This window comes from Dendropsophus ebraccatus, chromosome 5, assembly GCF_027789765.1.
Source record: "Dendropsophus ebraccatus isolate aDenEbr1 chromosome 5, aDenEbr1.pat, whole genome shotgun sequence".
Classification (NCBI taxonomy): domain Eukaryota; kingdom Metazoa; phylum Chordata; class Amphibia; order Anura; family Hylidae; genus Dendropsophus; species Dendropsophus ebraccatus.
This window is the reverse complement of record NC_091458.1, coordinates 40,394,493-40,406,856: the sequence shown is the minus strand read 5'-3', so window position 1 is coordinate 40,406,856 and position 12,364 is coordinate 40,394,493. Positions and strand designations below refer to the sequence as shown.

Genomic DNA, 12,364 nt, shown 5'->3' with positions numbered 1-12,364 from the left:
GACTTTACTGAAGTTAATTAAATTGAAACAAAAGGGGGAATTGTAAGGGCCCATTTACACAGAAATTTTATCTGACAGATTATCCGCCAAAGATATGAAGCCAAAGCCAGGAACAGATAATAACGGAAAGCCTGCTCTTTTCAAATCTATTCCTGGCTTTGGCTTCAAATCTTTGGCAGATAATCTGTCAGATAATCTTTCTGTGTAAATGGACCCTAAGGGGTTCAAATCTATTACATAAATCTATTGAGCCACTGCATGCACTCCTCCTTCCTCCACCACCCCTTACCTGCCTTGACTGGTTGACAAACATGTCTTACTGCAGGAAGCCAAGCTCTATATGGCTCTGTATCAGTCAAGCCCAGGGTAGGGGGCGTCAGAGAGGAGTATATATGCATGTCATAGCTTGGTACCGCATCCTTGACACGTGAGCCCTGAGCATGATCTAAAGCTTATAGATTCCCTGTAAGTTTCCGCTGGTAAAGGAATACATTTTAAATTTCAAATATTTATACTTTTCAACATACACCCTTTTCTGGTTTTCATTCCTTGACAACCATGACAACCCCAGAATCAGCAGCAATTTTTAATTATTAAGGGGTACCCTGGAGGAAAAAAAAAGTCAGGAAGTTGTAAAGCTTTGTAAATGACTTCTATTTAAAAATCTCAAGTCTCAAAATCTCAAGCAACTTATTACTTTTCAGGTGCTGTATGTCCTGCATGAAATGGTTTCTCCTTTCCAGTCTGACACAATGCTCTCTGCTGCCACCTCTGTCCGTGTTAGGAGCTGGCTTGGCTGGGAGAGGTTTTCTATGAGGATTTGTTACTATCCTGCCATGGACAGTGGTGGCAGCAGAGAGCACTGTGTCAGACTGAAAAGAACACACCACTTTCTGCAGGGCATATAGCAGGTCATAAGTACTGGAAGACTTGAGCTTTTTGAATAGTAGTAATATACACATCTGTATAACTTTTAATACATTTAAAAACTATTTTTTCAGGAGGGTACCCCTTTAATACTTTACTTTGCTGCTGGCTCTTGGGTTGGCAGTATCATAAACTCATAACCTGTCATGTGACCACCACATAGAATTCATAAAACAGTGGAGGTCACATGAAAGTACATACATCCACACAAGGAAAGGTTAGTTATATGATGCTGTCAGGGAAGTAACATGAGTAATATACAGTATTAAAAAAAATTAAAAAGAAGCTTTTTTTGTCCCTAAAAAAATTATTTAAATTAATAATAATAATAATAATAATAAACTATATATATATATATATATATATATATATATATATATATATATATATATATATATATATTCTTTTTGTACAACACTCAGATCCCCACCAATAAAAGCTTTGGACGTCTCTATGACATGTCAAAAGTTTATTTTCAGGAGAGTGCCTCTAAGTAATTATTTTACAAATTTTCAAGTGCAGGTAGCCCACCCACCATCATTTTTTTTTTTTTAAACACATTTAATACCACCCAACAAACAATACTGAAAAAAATGTTCTTTTTTTATTTATATACCAATTATTATTTACTTTATTGTTAAACCCATGGCATCCTGTTAGTCTGAATTTCCTGCCTCCCTACATACAAGAGGTTTATAAGTCGCATGTAACCTTTCAGTCCCACTGGGGCCTGACATATAATTTTTGGAGCTTCCCCCCTGGCGCTGAAAAAGTTAAAAGGGGGGTTGGGGTATGTTTCCTATGAAATAAAAGCAAGGTTTTGATGTGTTTTATTTTTTATTGCTCCAATATGTGTAGGAGTCTAGCAGGATACCACAGTCATTCCGTCTGGTCTTTATCAAGGTTTGTCTACATTCTACTCCCAATGATTTCCCTATTGCACCAACCAGAAGTCCTGCTCACAAATGGAATCAATTGGGAAGCAAGCGCAGAAAGTTAAATTATAATGCTTTGTTTGCTTGGATTAATTTAGAAAAAGAAACTTTAAAATTGGTCTACTTTGTGGAGACTGCACTTGCCTTCATGCTCCCCAAGGTGGAAGGAAGCATTGGAAAAAAAAAACTGTATCAACAAGCTCTACATCCGTGTGTACCACAATTTCATTTACAATTAAAGGGTTGGACAGAAATCTGCATTAAGGCCTGTCTATATATGCAAACATGAACACAAAACAACATGAACAGCTATCGCCGAGCTCATGGAGTACTCACTGAAAAGTCTCCACTGATGCATTGCCCCCTATAAATTTAAATATGCAAAAGAAGGGTCCGTGGAGTCTCAGTTACGAGTTTTAAAACACTGGAATAGCCAGATATCCCTCCAGGGGAGGGAAGCCTATTGCCAAGGTGGTGCCTCCCAGTGAGGAGATCACCAAACCACCCTGATACGCAGCCCCCTAAGTCCCAATCGGTTGCGAGTATAGGAACATAAATAGGGAAATACCAGGGTGGCCCCTTTGACGTCAAAGTCTAACTCTGTGGCGAGTATTGCGACATCACAAGGGTTTACCAAGGCAGGTATCTATCTACAGACGATGGTTTCGGGGTAGTTGCCCCTCGTCAGTGTGGAGTAGGACCCTTTTTTTGCATATTTAAATTTATAGGGGGCAAGGCATCAGTGGAGACTCTTCAGTGAGTACTCCATTTGATTTTTTTGTCGCTGGTCTCCCTGAGCTCAGCGATTGCTGTGTTTTGTTGGTCTATTTTTCATTGCCCCTGTTAGCCAGAATCCTACTCCACACTGACGAGGGGCAGATAGTGTATTATAAATATTGTTAGTGATACTAGAGGGAGGTTGATCGGAGGATTGACAGCTATTCTAACGTTAGGTGTTGTTTAAGTGGGTCTTGGGGTTGCTCCACAGTGATCCGAATGGCTGTAATTGGTTGATGTTGATATTGGGGATATTAGTTGGATCAGGGTAGGTTTGGGTGGGTATGGGGTGGATATATCTGTCGGGTTTTGTTTTTATGGATGTTATGGTTTTTTTTGTAAATTGAATAAAAATTGCTTGAAATAAAAAAAAACGAATGGGCGAATGGTCGGCTGTCAGTTATTGAAAGTGCATAGGGAGTTTAAATGGGTGGTGTCAGGAAGAAAGCTGGGGGGGAAGGGGATAGAGATTTATTAGGACCTGCGGCCTATAGCTACACCCTTGCCTTATGGGATAAATGTATGGTGGTGATTATGCAGGTAGAATTAGTTATTAACCTCAATTTTCCACCTCCATGCAAATGAGCAAAATATGCCCAACGTGACCCCTGGTGAAAGTAGATAGATGAGCCATTCAGTCACTGACTGGAGAGTTGCAGTCACCCGGCACCCGCACTACACAGTGAACAGGGCCGGAAGCAGTTTGTCTTCATTCACAGTGTAGTGCCAGGACCTGGTTACTGCAGCTCGGTTACCGCTCAATGGAACAGGAGCTGAGCTGTAGATACAGGTCGCCAATGCTAACAGTGAACCTACAGTGCGCCAAGCTATGTGCGCTTTTACAGAAAATCACAGCAGTTTTTATTTGGGCAACACACGTGGAATACACTTTAAATGATGGTCGTGTTATCTGCAGATGCATTGTTTGGGAGCTCAAACTATGAGCATTTTATACCTAAAATTAAGTCATCCTATAAAAAGACACAAGGAGGACGAGGATATAAAGTCTACTAAACGCAGCCTGAGTGACTTTAATGAGGTCCCATTTACCATTGTTTTCAGTCCTGTCAGCACTAAGCCATGTAAACTGCAAGCAGTGCAGATTGTGTGTTTACTCCCAACTTCAGTCCCTTCATCTGCATATCCCCCCCCCCCCCCCCCCCCCCCCCCCCCCCCCCCCCCCCCCGGCGCTATATAGACAATCAGAGTATCCGTACGGCCTACGTTGCACAAACAATAGCAGCTTCTAGATGATGATTAGATGTTAGGGCTCTAAGCTTTACAAGCACAAATACTTTACTCAAAACTTGGTATTAATATACTTTACGCTGTATTTCAAACCAATGTGCTGCTGCGTTTCACATATTTTACCAACACAGGCACAGTATATACTGTCTTAGAGTACTATTACACGGAACGATTATCGGCCCGATTCGGACGATTATCGCTCCATGTAATAAATACAACGATCAGTCGATGACAACAATCAGTCGGGCGCAGACTGCGCACTGCTATGTGTAATAGCGGTGAGCGGCCGGCGACTGACGATATACATTACCTATCCACGTTCCAGGGCTGCTGCTGCCATCTTCTTCTGCCCGGGTCCTGCGCGCTCTAGCTTCAGAGTGGCCTGTGACTGGCTCTGAAGTTAGAGCGCGCGGGACCCGTGGAGAAGAAGCCGCAGCCCTGGAACGTGGATAGGTAAAGTTTATAGTTAAGCAAGGGCTGCAAGGCCATCGGTAACGATGTCCCTGCTGCCCTTGTTTACCGATTATCGGGCCGTGTAATAGGTCCAGTAAACGAGCGACGATCTAGCAGATCACTGCTCGTTTACATGTATTATCGGGCCCCCATCGGCCCGTGTAATACAACCCTTAGTCCAGCTAGAAACACAAGCGAGACTAAAGATTTGGGACAATTAATTTTCTCTAATTAAAGGAGAAGTCCGGCAAAAATCGATTTTATAATATGTTATTTCATAAGGAAAGTTAAACAAATTCCTAATTTAAACTAATTATGGAAAATGCTCATATAGTGCTATTTCCTTCAATTTAGTAGATCATCAAGGCTTCAATTTCTCAAAAAAGATGTGACGTCACAACCCGGTCTATATCTGAAGGGTCCAGCAAGGGGTGCAGTATATGTAGAAATTACATGTAAAAAATAACAGAGCCCTTCCTGTGCTTTCTGCTGCACGGCACATAATTCAGCTATCCGCCCCGCCTCGTCCTGACAGAAGCGGTAGTGCAACCTCCCCCTTTTCTCCCCGCTTCTCTATTGCGGTCCCTGCCGCCTCTCTACCGCTGCAGTAATTGATCAGGTCCTGAACCTGAAATTACATGTAATTTGTACATATACTGCGCCCCCTGCTGGACCCCTCAGATATAGACCGGGTGAGGACGTAGCTTTTTTTATTTTATTTTTGTGTGTGTTTTAAAGAAATTATCTGTTCTACTAAATTGAGGGCAATAGCATTTTATGCGCATTTCCAATAAATAGTGTACATCATTAGGAATTTGTCTAACTTTACTTCCGAAATAACATATTAAAAAATAGAATTTGGCTGGAGTTGTCCTTTAAGCAGTCTCCGGTGGCTGTTAGGGACATGATGGGAGTTGTAGTTCTACAGTAGCTGGATGGCTGAAAGTAGAGAGATGACTGCTCTTAATGACCAATTTTTACCTTGAATGTATGTATCTATAGGTGAAATGGCTCTCCTCTTAAAAGAAAGCGAGTTCGCTCCCTAGTGCCACCTATTAGAGGTAGTGTTCTTGCAAGTCAATGCAATGTTCTTATTAATAAGGAACCAATCAGCACAATCATGCAGATACAGTTCCCAGCTGCAGCAAAGAGAGCACCTACACATCCTCCTCCCCCACTGTATCTGTGATGTCTCCATCAGTAAGTGTAGTTACTGGAGAAACATCTTTTATTCTGGCTTGCAAGGCAGGGGGGAGACCCATGAACTAGTCATCTGGGCGGTGTCTAGTGACTAGTCACGTCTCTCTGCATGTCAGCACGATCTGCAGGGGTTAATGACAGGAAAAGAGGTTACTAACAGGTCTCTTTGCCTGTCAATCTTTCCAGATCAAGCTGACTGATTACCTTTAAGAGCTTTGAAATACTACTGACCAAGCAAGAATTCTCCCCCACAAGGAACAGTTACTCATACTCAAAAAAAAAAAAGTCTACAGATTGATTCTCTTCCTTTTAGAGCGGATTCTGGCTTGGCTCTTAAAGGAGAAGTCCAGCGAAAATTTTTATTAATATGTATTGCCTCCCAAAAGTTATACAACTCACCAATATACACTTATTATGGGAAATGCTTATGAAGTGCTTTTTTCCCTGCACTTACTACTGCATCAAGGCTTCACTTCCTGGATAACATGGTGATGTCACTTCCTGGATAACATGGTGATGTCACTTCCTGGATAACATGGTGATGTCACTTCCTGGATAACATGGTGATGTCACGCCCAACTCCCAAAGCTGTGCGGGCTGTGGTTGCTGGAGAGGATGACGGCAGGGGGATGCTCAGTGTCCCTCCAGTGCCCTGTGTCACTCTGCAATCATCCTCTCCAGCAGCCACAGCCCGCACAGCTCTGGGAGTCGGGTCGTGACATCACCATGTTATCCAGGAAGTGACATCACCAGGTTATCCAGGAAGTGAAGCCTTGATGCAGTAGTAAGTGTAGTGAAAAAAGCACTTTATATGCATTTCCCGTAATAAGAGTATATTGGTGATTTGTATAACATTTGGGGGGCAATAAAATACTTTAAAAGGACAAGTGCCATGAAAAACTTTTTCCCAGTAATTGAAGCACATTACAAAGTTATATAACTCTGTAATATGCTTCAATTACCTATCTGCCTCCCTTCCCTGTCTTTTTCCCCCTCCACCCCCCACCAGGAAGTGTCCTAACTCACACAGACCTGATTACTGTCGTCACCGTCACCAGGCAGCTCCTTCTTGTGAGGATGAGTCATCAGCAGGAGGGCTGCTCTAGGTCATGTTACACCAGCCCCCCCTCCTTGTCAGGTGACTCTGCTTGCTCAGCTTATCTTCTCTAGTGACATGACTCCTTCACTGAGTCCACGGCAGCAGGAGAGAGGGTATGAGGGGAGGGGGGAGCTGCCTATATGCCGGAGTCAGTCAGAGGGAAGATAAGCAAGTGAGATGTGACAAGTGATGGCTTGCAGTTGTTCAGCCAATGGGAGCTGAGCAAGCTTGTCACCTGACAAGTCAGGGGAGGGGGAGGCTAGTGTAACAGCAGAAGGAGCTGAGAGAAGAGCTTGGTGATGGTGACGACAGTAATCAGGTCTGTGTGAGTCAGGACACTTCCTGGTGGGGGGTGGAGGGGGGAAAAGACAGGGAAGGGAGGCAGATAGGTGATTGATGCACATTACAGAGTTATATAACTTTGTAATGTGCTTCAATTACTGGGAAAAAGTTTTTCATGGCACTTGTCCTTTAATAAAAATTTTTGCAGGACTTCTCCTTTAAGAGGCCAAAAACACCACTACCAATAGGTGGCACCAAAAGGCAAGCTATCCTCCGTTTGTAGGACTCCCCTTCCCTAGCATAGCCTAAAAGACACCTTACCGCTCCTTTGGTGCTCTGGTTTCCACTCTTTATGTTTTGTGACATACAATTACTGATAACACATATAAGCCCCCCTCCTCAGCTCAGGTATAGGAGGAGTAGCATGTATGATATTCCATTCTATTTCTTTCCAATCCTCCATGCTGACTGCAAGTTCTTATTTTACTATTTTCCTATACCGTCACCTATAATTATGCAACAGGGACTCCAGGTCTGCTGACATTTTTGTCCAGGTTAGTAATGGAGACCACTGACCTCTACACCACGGGGGAAGAGGCGGCTGTAATCGTAACCACACTAGAAGTGTGTTCAATCAATAAAAAGAATAATTTATATATACTGCTATGTACTAAAGCTAAAGCTGAGCTAACATGACAACGTCCCTGACTGTCATACTAAGCTGTCAATTAACAAATCTTGTATTTAGTTCAAATGAAAAGCAGACATCCTGACCCACTGACAAATTACATGAAGAATAAGTGTTTTATGCGGCAATATATCTTCCCTTCTAGACATAATAAGATAGGAGCTTAGGGAAGGGACTGGTATTCGCAATAAAAAATAATGACACTTCTTCATAAATCACAGGTTACTGCTTATTCCGACGGCAGATTTCCTCACTTCTAAAGTTAACTTCGACTAACAGAAATATCAGATTTCACGCGGCATAAGAAGAGAATGCCTGATGACTCTTGGCAAAACTTTCCACTTTAATAGACAGTACGGCAGCAGCGAGCACAATTCTAAACCAGAAGAAACTGGCATGTTTATTACAGGCTCCGGTTATATTCGGCTAATAGGAATGGCTTCTGATCGCTTTGAAATCCAACCCAGAGAACAATGACATGCAAAACCTCAAGGCTACCTGCAGATGTAACGGAATCTTTGTTCACAGTAACGTTTTCATGTGTGTCGTGCTCATTTTATTTGCAGATATGGCCCAAATTATAGTTTTTGCATTGAAGATAAAATATAAGGCAAAATTCTGGGTGTCAGAAAGTTATATAGATTTGTAAACTGCTTCTATTTACAAATATCACGCCTTCCAGTACTTATCAGCTGCTGTATGTCCTGAAGGAAGTGGTGTATTCTTTCCAGTCTGACACAGTGCTCTCTGCTGACACCTCTGTCTGTGTCAGGAACTGTCCAGAGCTGTAGTAAATTCCCATAGAAAACTTCTCCTGCTCTGGACAGTTCCTGAAAGAGACAGAGGTGGCAGCAGAGAGCACTGTGTCAGACACCACTTCCTGCAGGACATAGAGCAGCTAATAAGTATGGGAAGATTGGAGATTTTTAAATAGAAGTAAATTACACATCTATATAATGTTCTGAAACCAGTTGATTTAAAAGAAGATTTTCACTGGAGTATCCCTTTAATCTACAGGGTGTAAAGGGATATTCTCATTTAAATAATTTTTTGACATGTTGCACAGATGTCATAAGATGGCTTAGACCCCCTTTGATGTTTCACTCCTAGGATTCATGCATTCACATGCAATCCATCTGACTGCAGGATATGAAGCTTGGCTCAAAGCTGGCCATACACCTTCGATAATTGACAGACGAATAATCATTCAGCCATCAGTTTTCTCTCCTATTTGACCCCCAGCCTCCCCAAACAAAGGGACATTTAGCACGGCTGAGTGTCCATGCATTCTCTTTGGGGAGTCAGAGAGTTCTGACTGCAGCTTCTCTCTCACAGAACAAAGGGTTCAGGCAGTGATATTCCATCACACCTGACCTCTCATCATCTGTTGGTGGTTGGTTGGGAGAACCTAGGGCTCTCTCATATTGAAGGACGAACCTTCTTTGAGACCCCCTGAAGTTCATCTTAATGACAGTAACTCCTATTCCTCTGTTCCCACTGTAGGTTGCACGCTGCATGTGGCTAAAGAACAAACAAAAAAAAAAAGGTGCAACAGCAACCTACAGGTGCAAGTGCTTATGGTACATACTCCCCACAGTGTACACAGGATAAAAACCTGCTCTACTAAAATTAAAAAAATAAGGATTTTAGCAATCAATTTAATCAGAGTGTACCATGTCATCACGTTAAGGTGTCCTCAGAGACATGGGCCTACTCTAGCATTCTCTGAGGACACCTAAACAAGGTGACATGGTACACTCAGTTTGATCAAATGGTTTGCTAAGATCCTTTTTTTATTTCTTTAGATTTTTTTTATATCTATAGAGCAGGTCTTTATTGTGTGTACGCCGGGGGGAGGGGGGGGGGGGGGGGGGGAGTATATACGGTAAGCACTTGCATCTGTAGGTTGCTGTTGCACTTTTTGCTATTGGCTACCATTATAAAAGCATATACCAGTGAGCACTTTTTAAACTTTTTTTTATTTGCATTTATAAGATCACAGCATCTAAAAAATAATATACAAGTAAAACAAAATAATAACATAAAATATTGAAGGAGTAATGTAAGAACTTGACATCTTTAATTCATACCTTCTATCAACAGCTCCTGTCCATGACTACCCAGCAATGTTCGAGAGAGGAACGGGGCAAAATCTACAAAGATCTCACGTAGAAGAGGAGCGACCTTCTCCAGAGCTCTCTCTAATTTGGCAGTGATACTGTGAGAAAGGATAAAACAGTATACACAGTTAAATAAAAAAAAATATATAAACATTATAAAACAAGTATCAGTAGCAAAAAAAAAAAAGGGATCAAAACATACAATATGGAGTTGGTAACACAAAAGACTATGATATTAGAGGTGGGACAATGGGAAAGACCTGGACAGATGAGTGCGCATGTATTACACGCATGACTAGAACGCTGATTCTTGATTAGGAGAGCAATGTGAAGAAACTGTACGGGATCATGTAAATGATTCATTATCCAATGCCTACATATGTCACTACGCTGTAAATATAGGGGGAACACACGTGCGCATTTTGTGTTAATTATACTACAAGCTGTTATCAGTAGTCAACACAGACGTAAACAAGCATACGGCAGGGCCTAACAAACAAGGCTAAAATACATGTAAACTTAAAGGAGATGCAGATTTTAGGACTGCTCTTAGTTATGGTCTCCAGTGATCACTAGAAATCAGCCCGGGCAGCGATAACCCAATAACTGTATACTCAAGTGTAAAATAAATAAATATTTAAAATTTATAATATTGACCTAATATAATATTATTTTCTATATGTAAATTCTTATACCAACCTGAAACATTTTCATTCCGCTGCGGACATGTAACCCGGCCCCTTTAACCCCCGCAGCCCCGGCCCGGAGCATACATCACCTGCTCCAGGCTCCTGCTTGCTTCGGGGCCTCCCAGGATCTGCCGGCGGTCAGCCAATCAGTGCGCTGCCCCGCCGCAGCACACTGATTGGCTGACCGCCATGAGATGCCGGGAGGCTCCGAAGCAAGCAGAAGCCTGGAGCAGGTGATGTATGTTCCAGGGCTGCCCCCGACTCGGAGCATACATTACATGCTCGGCACCGCGGCTGTGTGAATCTTCCAGCTCCCCTCGCTCCTCATCAGCCAATGAGTGCACAGCAGCACTGATTGGCTGATAAGGAGCGAGGGGAGCCGGGAGCTCTATACAGCCGCAGCGTCGAGCAGCTAATGTATGCTTTGGGTCGGGGATTAAAGGAGCTGGGTAACATTTCTGCGACCCCATAGAACTTCACTATACCGGGATCCACTGGGGATCCGGTATGTGTGAAGGCATCCTTAAGCTGATTTTTGTGCAGTAAGCACAGGAATGGCCTTGTTTTTTTTTTTTTACATGAAATGTCTACATATACTGCGCCCCCCTGCAGGTATATACACCTAGGTTGAGACATCAGTTTTTTGTTTGTTTGTTTTTGAGAAATTGCAGCCTGCCTGATCTAGTAAATTGAGGGAAATAGCACTATATGTGCATTTCCCATAATTAGTGTATATTAGGAATTTGTCTAACTTTGCTTATGAAATAACACATTAAAAAATAGATATTGGCCGGAGATGTCCTTTAAATAGGTGCCATGCCTAAAGTTATCTCCCAGGAATAGAACATCCAAACATACAAATCTATAATAATTACCTCATGTTTTCCGCAGAGTCCTCAGGCATGGGAGCCACAGTCTGCACTGCTGGTAGGTTTTTGCTGGTAGCACCATTTACAAAACTGGATGATGAAGATGAGGAGGAGGAAGCCGAGTCCACTGCACCTGTTTCACAGACAAAACCTTAACATGTGAAACATACAGACACAATATCTCATCATCACAGGGGACTGCAGAGCACTGAGAAGGTCCGTGAAGAGACCATATCCTAGGCTGAGATGGTAGTATCTGAGAAACAATAAATATTAGAATGCTAGGGTATAAGTTGTTATTGTGCACTTCCCACATAACAGTGTGTGCTGAAGGGCCACTATAAAGATGAGAACTGATAGCCAGTGGCAAAAATACAAAATGGATTATCCAAAGTGTTAACACACCTTGACGGAGGGGTAACCTGAAGCTCCTGGGCCTAAAGCAAATTCTGTAACAGCCCCCCTCAGAGCAGTCATGTGCCAATACTGGTGTCTTTTTACATTCAGCCAACCCTCCTGTGTGTCTGCTACATCAGCATCCCTACAGTTGCAACCCTATATATAAGGTTTGTATATGTCATAAGAAGAAACCAGGTATGAGCGCAACTTTTCAGATCATCTCTAACAGCTTCACCCCCCCACCCCCACAGGACGACATGGCATAGCAAAGGGACAGCAATCACAGAACACCCTTTCTCTGCTGGGTCGGCTCTAACCTGACGCTCTGAGCACTGTCCCAGGGCGGGTTCTGGAGGGGTGCTGCTGTGCCACTTTGAGCATCGTCCCCAGGGGGGTGGTCAGTGAAAGGTCGCTCAGAAGAGCCTGGAGGGATGGGGTTGGCCATGCCATGGCAAACCCCATAGCAGCTCCATGGTAGCCTAGCCACTGCTCCAAACTGTTCTGCAATGCCTTAGTACTATGCATACAAGAATAAATCTATTCTAACACGCTAAAGGCTGCCTCCAGAGAGTAGTATTGATGTAAAGGATTCCTCAATACAGTCTACAGGGACGCTAGAGCAGAATAGAGCTGCACTGCACATGAAGCATATCATATTGTACAGCAGAACACAGCAGC

The 12,364-nt window shown here is 42.8% G+C and overlaps 1 protein-coding gene across 7 annotated transcripts in view; it reads right to left on the bottom strand.

Moving 5' to 3' along the window:
• Window positions 1-12,364, bottom strand: part of NBEA (neurobeachin) — a 453,563-nt gene that overhangs the window by 213,685 nt on the left and 227,514 nt on the right. For all 7 annotated transcript variants that reach the window (XM_069969916.1, XM_069969921.1, XM_069969920.1 and 4 more), the window contains 2 exons: window positions 11,294-11,420; window positions 9,700-9,827 (listed from right to left, as the gene is read on the bottom strand). In XM_069969916.1, coding sequence (XP_069826017.1) covers window positions 9,700-9,827; window positions 11,294-11,420 — 255 coding nt within the window. The remainder of the gene's footprint in view (window positions 1-9,699; window positions 9,828-11,293; window positions 11,421-12,364) is intronic.